Here is a 20,291-nt window from a genome sequence, read left to right as displayed (position 1 = left end):
CCCCCCCTTTTGCTCCTCTCCTTGAAAAGCAAAAGAAAAACTCCCTCATTGGTACACAATCCCCCCCCACACCTCCCCAAACCCCACAATATTTCTCCTTTTGTGATTTCTTTCTTTCACTCAGCAAACTGTCTTCAGTCTCCAGTCATACTATAGCAGCTAAGGCCTCACTTCACCTCCTTCCCTTGTGTATATGTGCTACCTTTTGCTTATCCATTCATCTTCGGTGGACATTGAGTTTGTCTTCACCTTGTTGTGAACAGGGCTTCAGTGATTATTGGTGAAAGTTGTCTGTTTTGTCTCGTGTCTTAGGGACATGTTCCTGGGAGTGAAATTGCTGGGCCATATGTTTGTAAGTAAGAGCCATCAAGTAGGTCCTGGGCCAGAGTGAAAGCAAATAGAGCAGGATGACACACTGTGCAGTCAGGGACCAGCCTCACAGCTACCACTAGCCTCACTATTACCACCTGCATTTCAACCTGGTGTAGAAACTATGCAAGTGCATCTTGTCAAGGGTCTTCCTTTTTCACCCGTTGACTTTATACTTTACTTAGCATGACATCCTTCGTCAGGGACTGCCCATGCCAGACTTTGGCATGTCATCTCTAGGAAGGCAGAGAAAGTGTTGTATGGTTATACTGTTTTTAGGTTTTTTAAGGCTCTTGCATAATATTTTCCCATAGCTGATGTATCCTTTTTCATTCCCACTAGTCATGTATAAGAGTTCCAGTTTCCTCAAGTCCTTTTGAGCCTTTGTTATTTCCAGAGCTTTCAAAGAACAACCAAAACAGCTTCGCCGTCCTGGTTGGAGTGTGACGGTGGTACGTTGTACCACGTGGTTTGGATTTGTATCTTTCTGATAATCGGTGACACTGAGTATTTCCCATGTGTCTGGTAGCCATTTGAGTGGCCTCTTTGCCCACTTATGATTGGATTGTTTGGTTTTTGTTGTTGCCAGTCACACATTTTTCCTTTGAGGAGCATGCCTTTGTGTGGTTAGAACTGAGGTGCTGTATTTTTGTGGGTTGAGAAGCCTTGTTTACACTTGCTTGAATCTTGTTTTGGAGAAACATTTGACTATGACTAATGGGCTTTTTAGTGCAAAGGAACCTACTTATCCCTAAAGAAAGCCTGCTAACATAGTTTTCTTTCAACTTGTAGATTATAGCTTTTGCCTTCAGTTTTTATTGTAAGGAGCACATGTTTCTGTGGGTAGGAGGCTACAGGTGTGAATCTTCAGTTATCAAGCAGCTGTAGACAGCTCTCTGTAAGCTGTTCAGATCTGAAATACTGCTGTTTATTACGGTTAGCCAGAAAGAAGCCATCACTCCTCTTATCCTCTGACCTGTGAATTCACAAGGCAGGTGGCTGTGATAGAGGCATCCTTGTCATTGAACTTGTAATCATGTATAGTTTCAGAAGCAGTCAACTTTGGTAGCTTAGAAGTTTGTTAATGAAACTCTATCTTTGAAAAATAGACCAAACTCAATAGGTACCCCTAAAAGTTTCCTCATTGACATTTAAAATTGCACTCGAAAGTCTTTTTAGACCTTCTTGACTGACTGCTGAGTTCATAAATTATTTTTTATACATAATAGATTTGGTGTAAAGGGGCATTGACCTACATTTCTCTATCTTTAAAACTATGCGTTAATAGCCTTTTTGAAATTAGTATTTTCTTTTCAATTTACTTGGCTTTTAATTTTGTATCTGCTAGAGAACTTTCTGGTAGTTTGACTTTTTGCATTTCAAGCAATTTTTATTGAATTTTCATTATTTTTCTTTTTTATATTGAAGTACCTTTGACCTGTGGTGCTGGAGAAGAGTATTGAATGTACCGTGGACTGGCAAGAAAACAAATAGATTCATCCTAGAGATGATCAAACCAGGCTGCTCCTTGGAGGCAAGGATTCTGGGGCTTCGCCTGACATACTTTGGACATGTTGTAAGGAGAGACAGGTCTTTAGAGAGGGACATCATGCTGGGCAGAGTGGAGGGACAGCGCAGGAGGGGAAGACCCTCTATGAGATGGATTGATTCAGTGACTGGAGTAATCGGGATGGGTGTGTCAGAGGCAGTGCGGTTGGCACAGGATAGAGCACGGTTTAGGGCTGTTCTACATAGGGTCGCTATGAGTCGCAAATGACTCGACGGCACGTAACAACAACAACAAACATATTGAAGTAACTCCAATTCATTTAAAAAGGAAGAGGCTTTCAAGAGACAAAGGAGAATTGCAGTAAAAAAGAAATCACTGCTCCCCTTGTATATTTGTATATTTCCCCCTTGGGGGGAATAAAGGACTAATTTTTCACGTCAGAGGATACTTCTGACACGTTATTCCTGGGAGTATAGTATTTTATGACGAGAAAAGGTCCAACAAGAAGTAGACAATTAATCTAGACAGAATCACGGAATCTAGCAGAACTGGAAAGTGGACATCCCTGCAGGGAGCTCTTTGTGTTGTTCTTTGAGATTCTACAGAGAAATCAATGGAGTTGGTGTTGGAAGAGATTGTAGCCTGTAGGGAGGCGGCTCAGGGAACATACACCCTCTCAGGGATGGGAGGGGGCAGAAATGGAACGTCCCTGGCCTCTGAGTGCTTAGTCACTAGGGTCGCTTGATAATTGAGATCAGTGCATTGCTGTACAGAGGTAACTTGTGGTTGCTGTGATGCTAAACACTGTGACACCAATGTGCCAAATGTGATAATGGTGACCCATGGTGGACAGTGTTTGGTGGAGCTTCCCAATTAAATCAAACTTGGAAGCAGGAGTGGCATCCACTTCTGAAATGGCTTGCCTCCACAAACTCAATGTACAGTGCTCAGGTCTTTGGTTCATAGGGTCGCTATGAGTCGTCTACGACTTGATGGCACTTAACGGCAATAACTGTTAAAGGAATGTCTCCTTGGCCACACAGTTCTAGTCTTTTCTATTCAGATAGCAGGGCACAAACTACCATCTCCCCTCACCCCACCCCACTCCCCACGCCCACCCTCAGAAACACTTACTCATTGCTAACTGCCTCATAGCTGACCTGCCTGCAGTTTTTTTCCCCTTGAAGTTGCTGGTGGATTTGAACTGCCAGAAAAGCACTGCCTTTAGGTTAACAGTGCACCTCCCTGGTGAGCTATGGAGGCAGAGAAAAACAAAATAAGTCTCTGTCACACATCTGGGATGGTGTAGTGACGTTCTTGATGGGAGGAGACTGCCCATCCTTCTTCCTCGGAGCAGCTGGTGGATTCAGACCCCGTGCCATCAGGATTGCAGCAGCACAGCTTCTTGCCACCAGTGGTCCCTGTAGTGACGTTAGGGATGTTAATATGAGGGTACCTGATCACATGATGTGAAAGTGTTTCAGAGTCACTCAAAGTTTGAGAATTCGATGTGTACCTTTCCATTCTTTGTCATCAAGAACACAGCCCTGCAGCCCGCAGAGCAGTGATTGTGTAAATTGTTAGGTAACGTGGGAGGGACTGGAGAGCATTATGCTGAGTCAACTCACTCAGTGTCATAAAGGGGAATACTGTACAGGACCATCATTGTAGAACGTGTATGAGGATCCGGGGTGGGGCGGGGGTGGAGCTTAATCATAGTGTCACACAGTATGATGGGTAGAGGGAAGGGTGGGTAAAGAAAAGGGGAAAGATCCAGTGTGAAAGCAATGCATATGAACTTTGTAAGTAAACTGTTATAAAATATTTTTTTAAAAAATGACTCCCAAAAAAAAGAGCACACCCTTGAGCAGCTACATTGGAGTAAGTCAGTGACTGTTCTTTAGATTATAAGGGATTTGAAAAAGCAACTCACTATTTGTATTTTTCACTTAAGAACCACTGTTTTGGTAATAAACTAGTCTCAGACATCAGAAGACTGGGAAATAGCTTAAATAAACCCTAACTAGTAATTTTTTTCTATCTACAACCTTTAGCCTCCACCTTATTAGGATGAGAAAGAATGTTATTTTTCCCCGTTCATTGTGTCTCCTAAACTCCCTCTTAGCCCCCATTATGGTATTTTGGTAACAGAAGCATCCTAGCTTATGAATTGTGTGTGCCGCGTTAGCTTAAGAGGGCTTTGCTGTGTGATGATGGCTTGGGGCCCTTTAATTGTAAAGGTAGTTTTCTTTTACCTTCATTATGAGAAGGGCATATAAGGCACTTCATAGCCTAAAGGATTTTATAAAGCTTTCCCTCTGCTGGAGCAAAGCATAAGGACAAAAGGAGTAGGCTGTTCTCAGGAATTTCTAGAAATAGCTTTTGGAAGTGAAATTAGAAGACAGCTATGTGTTCCTCTGTGGAAAAAACCCAACAAAAGTCGTTCTTACTGCGCAAGAGTCTAGAGGCAAAGGCTCCGATGCTTTTGGGACTCATTATGTTTGCTGTTGGTTCTAAGAGCAGTAATGATTTTGCAGCATAGAAAGCAGGTTTACATACATTGTCTCAGTATGGCCTTTAGTGCTAACCTTGTGATATACATAGAGCAGGTGTTACTAGTGTTCTTTCTCTTCTGCAGCTGGGGAAGCAGATCGAGGGAGATTAATGATTTTGCCTTCTGTCACGCAGCTACTGAATGGGAGAGCCTGCATTTCCTGACTCGTCCTGTACTCTTTCCATTACACCACACTGCAGAGGCTCTTTTAAATCTGTACTCTGTAGTGTTGCCAAGATTCTTGAAGAATAACATGGGGGGGGGGAATATTATTCTCCTGGGAGACAAAAGCAGCAACCAAAACCATATACTGTGAGCGCTTAGTATGGATGAACTCGCCAAGATCTTGTCGATACACTCAGATGTCTGAGCCTTTTGTATATACATATCCCTATCATATATGTGCTTAATTTAGGTATTGTTCTTCATGGTTTCTTTTCTTGTTATTTACTTGTTTTGCTCTTACTGCTCAATGGTGAGTTTATTATTATAGGCTGACAGTAACATTCTAGTATTATTTTAAAATGTTCTTTTGCAGGTATGGACAGTTCCTGGGTTACAAATGTCTTGTTAGGTGCCGTCGAATAGAGTACAAGCCATGGTGACCCTGTGAACAGCATATCTGAATCCTGTTGTGTCCCGTACCATCCTCTCACTTCCTGGCACATTAGAGCCCGTTGTGGCAGTTACCTTGGGATGATATTTTGTGACCAAGCAATTTATTCAGTGTTTCTCCTCAAACATTTGGTCACAATTTTTTACATCCCATCAACAGATCATTCCTTCAACAGTTATGTGATATTTGAATAGTGAGACTCTTCTTTCTCTCTTCATTTCCACATTAATTAAAATTGTTCTAAAAGACCTGTCTCATCTCCTAATTTAGTTACTCAGTTATTTCTTTTTCTCAGTTGTTTCTTTTTATCAACTTGGGTCTGAGGATATTTTATGCTGTAAATGACAGTGTGATTCTTGTTTATTTTGTTGTTCACATTGTTCAAGCTTTGGCCATTGAGACCTCTTTCAATTTTGGTCTTTTTCAATGTGCCCTCATCTTTTTTTGAGCTCTGTTTTACCTTAACGGATGGTGGCCTAATGGTAGAGAGTTGCACTACCAACCCAGAGGCACATGGTTCAAATCTACTAGCTGCTCCTTAGACTAAAGATGAGCAGTCTCTTTTGCATGATTTGCAGCCTCTGAAAACCTGTTGGAGGGTCTGCTATGAGTCAGTTCTGACTTGATGGCATTGAGTTTATTTTACTTTATGGTCAGGTTAGATGCTCCAGGGTTATAACTTTTCTCTCACAATCTTGGAACCCACCACTTCCCCAATGATCATTCTGAAATGACACTCTCCATTCTTGGTGAATGGCAGAAAGACCACCTCATTTAATGTTACATGACTTTGAACTGCTTTGTGTTTTGTAAACTCTTCATAGTCTGGGTATATATCAAGTAATTGCCTATGTTGTTATGTGCTGTTGAGTCACCTGCGACTCACAGCAACCCTATGCACAATAGTTCTGAACTCTGCCCTATCTTGAGTCATTCTCACGGTCTTCAACATACCTACCCTCATAATTTCAGTTACTATGTCAGTCTGTCTCAACCTGAGTCCTCCTCTTTTGCACTGTCCCTCTACATTTTCAAGCATGATGCCCTTTTCCAAGGACTAGCCTGTCCTGGCCACGTACCCATAGTATATGAGCTGGAGCTTCAAAATCCTTGCCTCCAAGGAGCAGTGTGGCTTCCCCTTCTCTAGGAGAGAACTGTTTGTTCTTGTGGCAGTCCATGGTATGGTCAATACTCTTCTCTAGCACTGCAACTCAAAGGCAGCAATTCTTCTGTCATCCTTGTTCATTGTCTAGCTTTCTGATGTGTAGCAACTAATTGTGAAGACTATGGCCTGGATCAGGCACACCTTAGTCTCTAGACTGTCATCATTGTTCTTTAGCTCTCTGGAGAGTTCCCTGACAGCAGATTTTCCCAGTGAAGTTAATCTTTTTATTTTCTTACTACTGGTGCCAAAAACATTGCTTGAGGAACCAAGCAAGCACAAGCTGTTAACAATCTCAATCTCTTCTGCACCTATCATGATGCTGCCAATTGGCCAAGTGCTGAGAATCTTTATTTTCTTGATTTTGAGCTTCTGTCCATATTGGAAATTGCAGTTCTTGACCTTCTACAGCAAATACTTCAGGTCCTCCTGAAGTTTTGGCAAGCAAGTTTGTATCATCTGCATAGTGCAGGTTGTTAGTGAGTCTTCTTCAGTCCAAATGCCACATTCCTCCTCATAGAGCCCAGCCTCCCAAATGATCTGTTCTGCATATAAATTAAAAAGGTATGGAGACAGGACACATCCCTGACACAGTCGTTTCTTGATTTTGAACCATGTAATATTTCCTTGCTCTGTTCTGACAACTGCTTCTTGGTCCAAGTGTAGGTCTCATATGAGCACAATCAAGTGTCCTGGGATTCCCATTCTGCTCAAGGTTAGCCACAGTTTGCTGTGACTTACACAGTCAAATACCTTTTCATAGTCAATGAAATGAAGGTAGACATTCCTCTGGTACTCTTGGCTTTTAGCATTGGATTAATACTTTCAGTAGATATATTTCTTTTTTCCTTAGAAATTGTATTTGATTCTTTATTAAATGCCCTCATTTTTTTTCTCTCTTATGGGAATTAATTACTTGTTTTACATCTTTTATCCTTTGCAGTGCATTGCTGTTACTTTCTACTTGTTCTATGAGCTCTAATTCCTGTAGCTCTAATTCTGCTCTTTGTTACTATTTATTGTATATCCTCCCTCTTGGTGGTGTTGATTGCCATCAAGTTGAGCATGACTCATAGCGACCCTATGAACAAAAGGCCTGAAGCCTTTCTATAACTGTGGTCATTTATCAAAGTTCATAGAGTTTCCAGAGGCATGTTGTTTAGGAAGTGGATGCCACTCCTGCTTCCAGAATTCATGGTGTACCATGTAATGAATATGTTTTGGAGTAATTTAACCATAAATCTATTTTTTGAAGGACTGATTTTATTCTGTGAGAACGCTGTGATGTATGTGTTATAGGACTGTCTCTCCTGGGTACACACAGTGTCCTGGCTACGTCTCCAGCTGCCCACTAGTTTATTCCTTAATCTCTCTCAGTTGATGAGTTTCTAGTCTAATCATTACACTTGGGGCACAATTTTTCAAGACCTCTAGTTTTACATGTGAATTTCATTGTATCTCTCTCTCTTCTTTGGGTTAATGGCTCTAAATCTTATTTTTCTGGGAGCGTTTAAACCCAGATTGTTCGTGAAGGAAGACTGTGGCAGTTACGCTCCGCCACCAGCTTGATGAGAAACTTGGTAACACCTAAGCTGATCATATCGAAGACCAGACCAGACAATGGATCCTGATAAGAGCCTGAGCTTGATTAAAAATAGCTAATACCTAACTTAATTAACATGCCAAATTCCAAGAAGTACCACCTTAGTCCTTTCCAGGACCCCTATAAAAAGGAACCCCCCCAACCTGCCCACGCTCCATTTTGATCCCATCCATGTGCTGTGTGGCCGGGTCACTTGGTGTCCCTCTCAGACCACGCAATGAAGGCCTGTTCGTTTCTTGGGACCAATTCCTTTATTTCTCTCCCTTGCGCTCTTTTTTTAGATCTAACAGATTATTGAAACGGACAATTTCCTCATCCTATCCATAAGCTACTGTAAGGGTGGCCCTCTTTGTTTCTGTTAGTTTGTAATACTCTTTTCTTTCTTTTTCCTCTGAGCTTTGCTTAATAAGATTTTCTAAATTATCAAGGTTTGAGGTGTGATCCATCATATTATTGAAACTAGAAGATAATTTGCATATTCTGTTGTTGTTATTGTTGTTAGGCTTTGAGTAATGTACAGTAGAAGCAAGCAGAAAAAGTCATGAAGGCCAGAACCTGGCTAATCTTTGGTAGTTGATCAGATCCATAGGCTTACGAAACCATTGCAGCAAGATACTAGTACTATGAATGCAGGCGGCCAGAAAACCACTATGATTCAGTCACGAAAGGCCCAGAGTTGGGAAAGTCACAGAGTCAGGGAAATCAGAGTTTTTATGATTGATTTTCTGTTCTTCATGCTGTTTGGGCACGTATGGGCTTACAGACATTCCCTGTGGGACATACATACATACATACATACATACATACATATATAAACTTGCTTACATTTAAAATCATGGTCCGTGGCTGAAATTCTAGAGTGTTTTATCCTGGTCCACAGATGAAGTCCCTTTTCAAACATTGGTTTTCACTTTGTGAGGAAGATGGCCTTTTAATGTTCATCCAAACATAGAGACAGAGGATGTAGCCTGACTATTCTCGCCTCCCCCACCCCGCCACAGGTTAGTGGTCAGAGAGCTTCCTTATAAACCCACAAAGTACATCAGAATGTTTCTGGCATGAGAGAGGCCATACTTTCTCGTAGTTTCTTACTTTATAGAAAAATTCAGATGACACAGTTGACTCTTAATGGTCAACCCGATATCTGGGATCTGGATTGTTGTGGGTTAGTTTGGGCTTTTTAAAAATTTGTGTCTTTTCAAAACTTTCATAGACTGCATACTTCTTATAGAAGACCTTTAGAGCCGCTAAGATTAAGTATATCTTCAATTGGGCATATCCTCCCGGACCCCTGCAAAAGTGTTCTTTGTTTTAACTTTTGTTCCTTGTACTGTGGCTACTATACCCACAGTTCTCTAGGCATAAAACACACCACTTTCTAATTCACTCCCCAGACTCTTTCTGTTCTTTCAATATTTTAATTCCAGAATTAGTATTTCCCAAGGCCATCAGTAGTTGATAAGTACTGACAATCTCTTCTGTGTTCACTATAGTATAAGTGAATAAGGAGAGAATGACAAGACATGGTCATTAACTTTAAAGAACTTAGTATCTAGTAGAGGAGACACCCTATGTACACCAAAATAGTAGACAGTATATAATTAAATGCTAAATTTGGGCACAGATTTTTAAGTGTTAGAAGTTGGAGGGAAGAAAGAGATGATGAAGGCATAATTGTCAGATACAAGTTCGTGGAGATACAGAATTTTAACTAGATTTGAAACAACATAGATTGGAATTCAGTTGTAATTTTAAATGTATCTTCATTTATCTTAATCTATGGGAAAAATTGATGAATATAGTGAGTTTAAGATTTAGGAACAATTTGGGAGCCTTTTCATGTAAAAGACTAGTGAGTTGTATAATTTGATAGAAGCAGATGGTTTCTTTCACTGCATATCAGCCTATCAGATAAATCTTTCAGTTTTATTTTGCCTCAATTCAGCAATCTCAAAAGGCTGCCTTCTTTTGTAGCTTTGATTCAAACTATGCTAATGTTCTAGATACTGAGCGATCTGCCAGCCTTTTGCCCCCGGAACTCTTGCTTTTTTGTGCTGTGACAGGGGTGTGTGTGTGTCTGTGTGTGCGTGGTGTGTGCTGACATAGGCTTTCCATTCCCAGATGATAAGGCTGTGTGCAGTTTCTGTCCATCCACCTTTATGTCCCATCTCGAGATTGAGCACCTCTTGATACTCTCCCTGAGATGTCTCCCACCCACTGATTTTTTTTTCTTCCTCCGATTACCCCTGAAATTAGTTTCTGTTAAAAAGACAAGCTTTTATCTTTATGTTTTCTAATAATTTAGAGTTTTATACTTCTCTCTTCTGGTTCAGTAAGTTCTTTGAAGGTTTTTTTCCTTCTGTTGTTAACATCATATTTGATACTTAATTGTTCCTACCAGCACGGTTTATTACCCTGGAAGTGTATTTCATTAAATCAGTAACCTTTTGGAAACTATTGTTTTTGTTATGTGCTGTCAAGTTGGAACCGACCCACAGCTGTCTCCCCGGCTTTCAGAGGCTGTAACTTGAGAAGAGATTGCTCATCTTTCTTCTAAGGAGCACCTGGTGAATTTGAATCGCATGCCTTTGGGTTGGCACTGCAATTCCTTACCACTAGGTCACCACAGTCACTGTTAGTTATAATATCAGATTCCTGGGTGGCACAAAAAGAAAGGAAAATAAAATCACTTAAACCAGCCCACCAGTGGATAAATGTTCTTTGTTGTACTATGCCATCAAGTCAGAACTGACTCACAGCTGGCGCTCCATCTAGTTTTCAGAGGCTGTAAATCACACCTGAGGAGATTACCATCCTTATCCCATAGAGTAACTAGTAGATTTGAACTACCTGCCTTTGACAGTATAACTTCTTGCTACAGAGCTATCAGAGCTCTTGATAGGATAATACCTGGGAATGGACCTACTTAGGATGGCATAGGATCAAGTAGAGTTTCATTCTACAGTACCTGCGATCACTGTGATTTGGAGCTATCTCTTTGACACTTAAAAGTAGCAAGAGAATGTAAAAGATTTATCTAGTAAGAACTCCAAAGTGACACACTACAAGGACTAAAATACAGCTACATAGGTGGAAGCTCATTCCCTGCTCATGGGTTCTAAGACTTAGTATTTCATGTAGCACTCTGAAGCAATCTATAGCTAGAATGTAATCTTAATCCAGATACCTTATTTCTTTACTGAAATAAGGGGGGGGGGAAACCTCAGAATTAAACACTATCTATAAATGGAAAGGTAAGAGGTCCAAATACCCAAAACAACACTTAAGAACAGCAAAGTTGGAGACATCCTACTTCCCAGTCTTAAGGCATGTTCTAGAACCCAAGTAAAGAAAACAATCTGATACTGATTAGGTGACAAACTCAAAGGCCAGTGGGGCCCACATGAAAATTCAGAAGTAACGTCATTCATCTCTGGGCAGCTGACCTACAAAATGTTGAAATCCATTCAAAGGGGAAGAGAGATCTTAACAAATTGAGCTGCCAAAACTGACCAGTCACAGAACAGAGAAACAGGATCTATACCTTCATATACTAACACTGAAAAAAGACCTACAGCTCAATAGTAAAGCTAAAACGGAAGAGTTTCTAGAAGATAACATAGGGGCAAAACCATGAAACCCTTTTTATTTATTTCTTTATAACAAACTATCAAGCACAACTATAAATGAAGACAAACTGGGACCAACTAAACATTACTTAGCATCTTCAAAAGGTGAGTCCACAGGAGTAAATGCACAGACTGGAAAAAATGATTTGAGAATTGTGTGTGTGTGTGTGTGTGTGTGTGTGTGTACACACACACATATAATATATAACAATTCTCAAATCATTTTTTCCTGTCTGTTCAGCTCTGAAAGAATTGGCAAAAAACAAGGCCCCAAGAATTGAAGGCATACCAGTTGACATATTTCAACAAATAGACACTGCCCTGCATGTGCTCACCAAGTTGTGCCAAGAAACCTGGAGGACAGCCACCTAGCCAGCTGACCGGAAGAGATCTGTATTTGTTCCCATTACAAAGAAAGATGATCTGACAAGGTGCAAAAATTACCGAACAATAATCATTGATATCACCATGCAAACAAGATTCTAATGAAGATTACCCAGAGATGACTGGAACAGCGTATCAGTGGAGAACTGCCAGAAGTGCAAGCTGGGTTTAGAAGAGACCATGGCTCTAAGGATATTATAGCTGATGTCAGATGGATCTTATCTGAAAGCAGAGAGTACCAGAGGAATATCTATCTGTGTTTCATTGACTATGCAAAGGCTTTTGACTGTGTGGATCACAACAAACTGTGGCTGACTCTGAGAAGAATGGGAATCCCAGAACACTTGGTTGTGCTTATTTGAAGCCTATACTTGGACTAGGAGGCAGTCGTCAGAACAGAACAAGGAAACAATGAATGATTCAACATTGGCAAGGGGATACGGCAGGGATGTGTCCTATCTCCATACCTTTTTAATCTATATGTGGAACAGAGTATTCGGGAGGCTGGATAATCTATGAGGAGAAATGTGGCATCAGGATTGGAGGTAGACTTATCAACAATCTACATTACGAAGATGACACAAGCCTGCTTGCTGAAACTGAGGAGGGCCTGAAGCTCTTGCTGCAGAAGGTCAAAGACTGTAGTCTTAACTATGGATTTAATCTCAACATCAAGAAAACAGACTGGCAACATCATGATAGAGGGTGAAGAGATTGAGATTATTAACAGCTTTCGTTTGCTTGGCTCTATAATCAGCATTTTTGGTACTAGCAGGCAGGAAATCAAAAGATGACGTGCATTGGGAAAGTCTGATGTGAGGGACCTCTCCAGAGTACTGAAGAGCAGCGATATCAGTCTGGAGACTAAGGTATGCCTGATCCAGGCCATGATCTTTGCCAATTACTTGCTATGCATTGGAAAGCTGTACAGTTGACTAGTGATGATAGAAGAATTGATGTCTTTGAGTTGTGGTGCTGGTGAAGAGTATTGAATATACCATGGACTGCTAGGAGAACTAACAAGTTTGTCCTGGAGAGGATGAAGCCAGGCTGCTCCTTGGATGCAAAGATTCTGAAGCTTTCTCTGACATATTTTGGAGAGGTTGCAAGGTGGGACCCGTCCTTGGAGAGGGACATCATGCTTGGAAGGGTAGAGAAATAGCACAAGAGAGGAAGACCCTTGATGAGATGGATCAATTCAGTGACTGGTAATGGGGGTGTGTTGGAGACAATAAGATTGGCACAGGATAGAGCAAGTTTTAGGGCTGTTGTACATAGGGTCGCTATGAGTTGCAGGTGACTCAATAGCACATAACGACAACAACATACATGATAAGGGGTCTCATCTCTAAAGCCTGTGTAAATCTTCAGCAACTCAGCAGAAGATAATTTAATTTTTAAAGAAATGGGCAAGGGACAAGAAGACGAACTAGAACATTTAGGCAGCTAATAAACACATGCAAAGATGATTGTGACCAACACCTTATCTTTTTTTTAGAGAATGTTTTTTAGATACTCTGTAGTGGTCTGGAGTTAACTTGATGTCTTTAGTTGGATGTGGAAGGAATGGAGTGAGATTGGTTGCCTTGTTTATCTGAAATAAAGTAGTGAAAAAGCAATTTTATGAGGCCAACTGGATGTTGACCAACAGTTTATAATGGTTTAAATAGTTTCTTCTGAAGGTGGCCTCACATAAAATCTTAAACTCTGGGGTTGTGCATGTTCTTTTCTTAAAATTTCTGATACCTTAAGTCAGTAATCTTAACTAATGGCTGCTTCTGCATTGAGATAGCTTTAGACATTGATTCTTTCTTTCATTTACTTTACAGGTTGTTTGCATTCGCTCTACTTGGAATGCTCTCTCCCCAAAGCTGAGCTGTGACACGAGACCTCTCATTTTAAAGACCCTCAGCGAACTGTTTTCTCTGGTTCCTTCTTTAACGGTAAATACAGCTGAATATGAGGTATGTATTTGAGATCAACAGAAGAGCCATTTCTCTATTGGAAAGATGTGTGTGCTATAGTAACTCTGGGAGTAATCATTAATTTTTTTTCATAAATTCTTTTGTATTTTTACTCTGAGAACATGTTGATACCTGTATGAAGCACTAGAAGTAGGACTGCTGGTATCAAGTGTATGGTGCATATGAGTAAGATGAAGTCATTGACAGTTTTTCCCTATCTATCATGATGTCATCTATAGGTCCAGTGCTGAAAATGTTTGTTTACAGTGTTTGATCTTACATATCAAGTGTTTGAAGTACTCCTCACTTTTCAGCAAGCATGGTTGTATCATCTGCGCTCCAAAGGTTATTGAGGCGTCCTCCTCCAATCCTGATGCCACGTTCCTCTTCATAGAGTCTAGCTTCTCGAATAATTTGCTCAGCATACATATTGAATAGATGTGGGGAAAGGATACAACCCTGACACAACCTTTCTTCGTTTTAAGCCATGTACTGTTCCCTTGCTCTGTTCACATAGTAGCTTCTTGGTATAAGTATAGGTTTTAAATATTCCCTTGATTTCCATGCTCCTCCCTGTTATTGATGATTTATTATGATCCGCACAGTCATATTCATTTGCATAGTCAATAAAGCACAAATAAGGTCCATCTGGCATTGGCAGTAATTTCTGGTGCCATGACCTCTTCTGAATCCAGCTTGAACTTCTGGCAGTTCCCTGTCTATATACTGTTCTGACTGGTTTTGAATGATCTTCAGCAGTATTTTGCTGGCATGTGATATTAATGATACTGTTTGACAATTTTCACATTCTGTTGATCACCTTTCTTGGGAATGAGAACAAATATGGATCTCTTCTACCCAGCTAGCCAGCCAGCTGTCCTCCAAACTTCCTTGCATAGACTGGTAAGCACATCCAGGGTTGCATCTGTCATTTGAAACATGTCAGTTGGTATCACATTGCTTTCTGAGACCTCATATTTTGCGAATGCCTTTAGTGCAGCTTGAACTTCACCTTCCTTACCATTGGCAGTTGATCATGTGATTATTTCCTGAAATATTTCACTGTCGGCCAGTTCTTTTGGTACAGTGATTTTGTGTATTCCTTCCATCTTCTTTTGGTGCCTCCTGGGTCATTCAAGATTTTGCCCACTGCATCTCTCAGTATTGCAGGTCGAGACTTGAATTTGTTTTTCAGTTCTTTCAGTTTGAGAAATGCCAGGCAAGTTCTTCCCTTTTATTCTCCAGTTCTAGGTCTCTGCATATTTTGTTATAATAGTTTGCTTTCTTTTCTCTAGCTGCCCTTTGAAATCTCTTCAGCTCTTTTACTTCAACATCTCTTCCCTTTGCTTTGGCTTTTTGATGCTCTAGTGCAGTTTTCAGAGCTTCTTCTGGCATCCATTTTGGGGTTTGGGTTTTTTTTTCTTTTCTTCTTTTCTTTTTTTTCTTTCAACTCTGTCTTTGTAGTGAACTTTTACTCTCTTCATAGGTGAGATTATTTTTTTTTTTATAATTTTTTTCCCCCATGGAAGATATTCTTGATACCATCCCACAACTTACCTGGCCTTTGATTATTTGTGTTCAGTGCTTCAAACCGGTTCTTAAGATGATTTATAAATTCAGGTGGGATCAAGTCAAGACTATATATTGGCTCTCATGGACTTGTTTTCATTTTCTTCAATTTCATTTGTAACTTACATATGATGAACTGATCTGCAGTTAGTACCTGACTTGCTTTTGATTGCTGGTGTTGAGGTTCTGCAGTGAGTCCAGTGATTTATTCCACAGATGTAATCAGTAGTAATAATAATAATATATGTAGTCAGCCTTAATAACAACAACAATAACCAGTGCTTGGAATGTAACATATATAGACTGAGTATTTTTGGAATAAATTAATGGAGCTGATCAATTAGACATTTGATGTGATATATTAAAAAAAGAATTCATTTCTGATTCCTACAGATACTTGTTACAGTATTCTTACAGATACTTGTTATGTTGTCAGAGAGTTTTCAGAGCTCCTAATAAAGGGCTAGACCCCAGATGAGATGGATTGATATAATAACTGGGGCGACTGTGTGCACAGGGTAGGGTTCTGAGCTGCTGTACAGAGAGTCACTATGCATAACAGGCAACTCAGCCAGTAACATTCTGTGACAGGTTTGGAAGCAGGAGTGACATCCACTTCTTAAACAACTTGCCTCTGGAAACTCTATGAACTTTGATAAGTGAATAGTTGTAGAGGGGCTTCAGGCCTTTTGTTCGTAGAGTCACTGTAAATTGTGCTCAACTCGAAGGCAATCAGCAACAACAATAAAGGGCTAAGACTTCACACTGAAGTAAGGGTATGTTATGTTTATTTATATTCTTCCCCCAGGGCCTTATGTGATATATAAATACTTTCAGATTGCATTCTAATAAGTTGCTTTTATTTGAATTACATGTTCATTTATTCAGTGGTTTACACAGTGGATTCTCTTGTTTGCTTATACCTGGTAGTGAATAACTGTTTTTATTTTCTTCTCTTTATTTTACATTTCATATTTTTCCTCACATCTTATTTTTATACATCTTCTTACTTACATAGCATTAGAATGTCTCTATTCACACAGACGACTTCTGGGCTCTTCTGTCCAGGTCTGTCCTCCCACCAGGAGGCTTTTCTAAGCAGCCATAGTCACTCTGGAAGCATAATTGAAGCAAAAGTAGAAACCTCTCATGTTTTCTTTCCCTTCTCTGCTTTTTCTCCCTCTTTTTCCCTCCTCCTCTCTAGCCTAGATAATTTGTTTTCTTTTGCCTGCATAGAATTTGTTCAGATGGACCCCAGTTAAATTTAATCCTTGAAATAATCTGTTAGGTTGTTGCTGTATTCCTGGGCACCTGAGGGCCTTGTGCTTCCCTGACCCAAGCCACCCAGCATCCAGCCTTGCCCTGCTTTCCTGCACACTGCAAGCTAGGGGAGCTAAACCACTTGAAGTTTCCTAAAGCCCACTACAGAGTTCATTTTTTCCTTGGTTGATGTTGTTATCTTCTTGAAATTACCTTCCTTTTAATTTCTAATGGTAGAATCTCATCTAGAAAATAAAGCATCAGTCTAACACATTCCATCTTTTTTAGGATTTATCTGTAAGTGGGAGACTATTCTTTTTAAAGGACTTTATTCATACCAACCTTAAAATTTTTATTTATATTTTATACTTTAGATACAGTACATGACTTTATGCTGTCTGGTTTTATAGATATAAAATAGTTTGTTATTGTTGCATATACATGTTAATATGTATCTGTATTACCAAATGCATGTACTAAAGATGTATTTGTACATATTATTTACCTTTGAATTATAAGCTTGTGAAAATAGTCTATGTTTCAATTATGGTATATTTTCTGAATTGCTTTTCCAGGTCCTTAGTACATTTTCCCTTAATTTGTAATAAGATTGTGCTTGTGGGAGAAGGATGGCAAATTACCTCCTGTGGCATTTCCACTCTCTGAAAATGCACTGAAGGGTGGGCTCAGATCTAGTAGTTCAGTTCCAACTGAACAAAAACTCATTGCTTTGCAGGCCTTAAAGATATAATGAGGAATAATCGTACTATTGAACATCTAGTATATCCTAAGCATTATTCTGGTTACTTTATACCAGTTTGTCCTAAGAACTGATAGAAAAGTATTGATTTCATTTTATAAGCAAAGAAGCTCAGGGTTTTAGAGGACTATTCATTCATTAAACAAATACTGAATATCTGCCATGGGCCAGACAAGTAACTTGACCCAGAATTTTAGTTACTAAATGAAGAGCTGATGTCTTGGTCCAGGACTTCGTAACTCCACAGTCTGTGCTTTTCTCTTCTACTGTGTTGTCACTTTCTCCCCTCTAGAAGCTCATAGGTTTGTGAAGGAGATGCAATGATAATTATAGTAACATTTGATGAGTATCAGTCATGGACTGATGAGTGTCCCTCAAAAGAGTGAGTTCAGAACAATACCTAGCCTTCTGAGACGTCTGATGGGAAATCATCTTTAGTTGATATTCTTTGGCGTGGTCAGTGAAGAATGAGTACACTGTTCCTTCCCAATGAAGTTTTGGAAAATAAAATGTGCAAAAGGAAGATGATACAGGGATACCTGACATGGTTTAGAAGAATAGGAAGTTAGATGTGGCTGAAATGAAGGTGACACCGAGAAGACAATGGCCTTTTTCTAATGTTCATTTGTTTATTTGATAGTCATCATCTTGGAAGAGTTGTTGTAGGCTCTGTGTTTAGGCTTCTGAAATGAGAAAGACATAATAAGCTGCCCCCAAAAATGTGTAACCAAGTAGCAAGTAAATCCCTAATGTGAACACATACATGAAATGGCCATAGGAGATGCTGACACGTGCCACGTGCCCATCTGTGACTGTAGACAGAGAGAGGACTCTTCTGAGTGAGAGGAAAGCACCCAGAGGCATGGAAGTGGCTAGAGATGCATGCGGCAGAACCTGAGGGTGACCGTAAGAAAAGATTTAGAAATTGACTAGTCTTAGCATCTCTGTGTTCAAACAGGTATTAAGATTATGTATTTTTAAATATTTTCAGTTTATGAGTGAGTGGTAAATAATTAAGTTACTAATGAGCGATACAAGTTGTCAGATTTAGCTTTATCTTACATATTTATTCTGTTGTTTTCTGACTTTTCAGAATTTCAAAGTTCAAGTTCTCAGCTTCCTCTGGAATCATTCTCAGAACAAGGTATTGACTAGGTGTCCGTGAAACCAAACAGAGCTTGTGAAATAAGTCTCTTTTTTTGAGGGGCAGAGGGTGTTTTGTGAAATGAGACTCTTACCATGAAAGATAAAGCTCTTTTAAATTATTAATATTAAAAAGAATTGTGATACTAATAAGTAGAGATTTTAAAAATTATTGTCAGTTGATGCTCTAAAGTAAAATTATGCCATGAAGTAAGCTTATATTCTATGACTCCCACAAATGCAAAGGCCTGTTGTCATCGCCTAGATTTATCTGGACCTCTGCTTTTCATTTTTCCCTTTGTCTCACCAACAAGCATCCTGAACCAACAAGGAAAAATATCAGCCCATTTTTTAAGATGACTTTTTAAATCAAGGAATATAGAATGAAGAGGATATGTAGATGAAGAGGATATGTCGTTTTGTACCCATCTCATGAATGAAAGAGCTTCAATTCCAAAAGCTCAACTTGGTACTGTTAGTAAGCAGAGAATAAAAGCTGAAACTCACACCTTTCTGACTCTACTAAACCAAATTACCGCTTAAGAACTTCAGCAGACATGAGTTACTTTGTGTTTAATGTCTAAGCTAGGATAAAAATTTAGTGAGCCTGGTCCTATTCCTAGTGGTATTTAATTTCCATTTTGTGACTAGGATGTGTTTACAGAGAAATAATTAATGGAAGTAATTTTACCTATTTGTTCTTATTTCCTTTCCCAGGCCCTTTTCACTCCTGCCTTCATGTATATTTTTGAAATGAAGATAAAGCTCTCTAATCTCTTTCTGACATTGCTAGTTTCTAGCCTTTTGGCCAAAATTAGACTTAATGCCATTATTGAAGCACTACCTATTGTTAGTAGGATCACTCTGACTCGTATTTGACTTGATGGCACCCAAGCCTGCAGTTTGGAAACTTTAAGGTCATAGAAAATGTTATCTTAATTTCTCCATATTTGATATTTATTATGCATTTTTTTCCTTTTCTTTGTTTGCTTTTCTTTTACTCCTCTCTAGGACCCAGTTGTAGCAAAAGCCGCATATAAATCTCTTTCGTGCTTCAGTGCAGGGGACCACACCATTCTTCATCTGCCGGAAAAGGTAGGCATCTCTGAATCTCATCTTATCTGTTAGTGCTGGATTTTACAACTATGTCTATATCTTCTCTCAGGACATCGTTACTGACTGCTGCTACATATGTAATTATGTGTGTATTACCTATAAGATATAAGAGTTTATCTTCCTAATTAGTTTAATCTCATAAAGATCATAGAAGTCTTAGACTTCACAGATGATGAATTGAAATCTCTTTGGACCAGATGGAAGGCATGTATGGTGAAAATAAAATCTGCTTCAGGTAACTGACCTGTGTGCTTGTTCCAATGGCTTCCTCCAGAGAGTGTGTATGACAGTAGGCATAACTTTGCCAATTTAGCATGCCATCGTGAACATTAAGTTCAAGCAGGACCTACAAATACTATTATTTATACCCTGTGTGCAGGCAGAGATGTTTGTTTATGATGAAAAAGTAGAATGCTATATGCAAAAATAAAACCCACCCAGAAAACCCAAAACTATTGAATAATGTGAAAAAGATACGGTAACCCTGAAGAACTACATGAAAAATTATCAATACAAAATATGACATTGTCTTCATTTGTAAGTAAACTAAAGGCATACAATAATTTATGCAGAGCAGATTATCCGAGAGACTAGGCTCTATGAGGAGAAGCGTGGCATTAGGATTGGTGGACAATCTATCAACAATCTGCGT

At 39.5% G+C, this 20,291-nt stretch overlaps 1 protein-coding gene across 1 annotated transcript in view; it reads left to right on the top strand.

The window, feature by feature from the left end:
* The window catches only part of FOCAD (focadhesin), a 282,657-nt gene that overhangs the window by 133,324 nt on the left and 129,042 nt on the right, over positions 1 to 20,291 (top strand). The window contains exons 15-17 of the mRNA XM_006881273.1: positions 13,657 to 13,791; positions 18,474 to 18,524; positions 19,535 to 19,618. Of these exons, the coding sequence (XP_006881335.1) occupies positions 13,657 to 13,791; positions 18,474 to 18,524; positions 19,535 to 19,618 (270 nt within the window). The remainder of the gene's footprint in view (positions 1 to 13,656; positions 13,792 to 18,473; positions 18,525 to 19,534; positions 19,619 to 20,291) is intronic.

The sequence above is a fragment of the Elephantulus edwardii genome, unplaced genomic scaffold, assembly GCF_000299155.1.
Source record: "Elephantulus edwardii isolate Elephantulus edwardi_28Jun2011 unplaced genomic scaffold, EleEdw1.0 scaffold00014, whole genome shotgun sequence".
In the NCBI taxonomy this organism is placed as follows: domain Eukaryota; kingdom Metazoa; phylum Chordata; class Mammalia; order Macroscelidea; family Macroscelididae; genus Elephantulus; species Elephantulus edwardii.
This window is presented reverse-complemented; position numbering and strand designations above follow the sequence as displayed.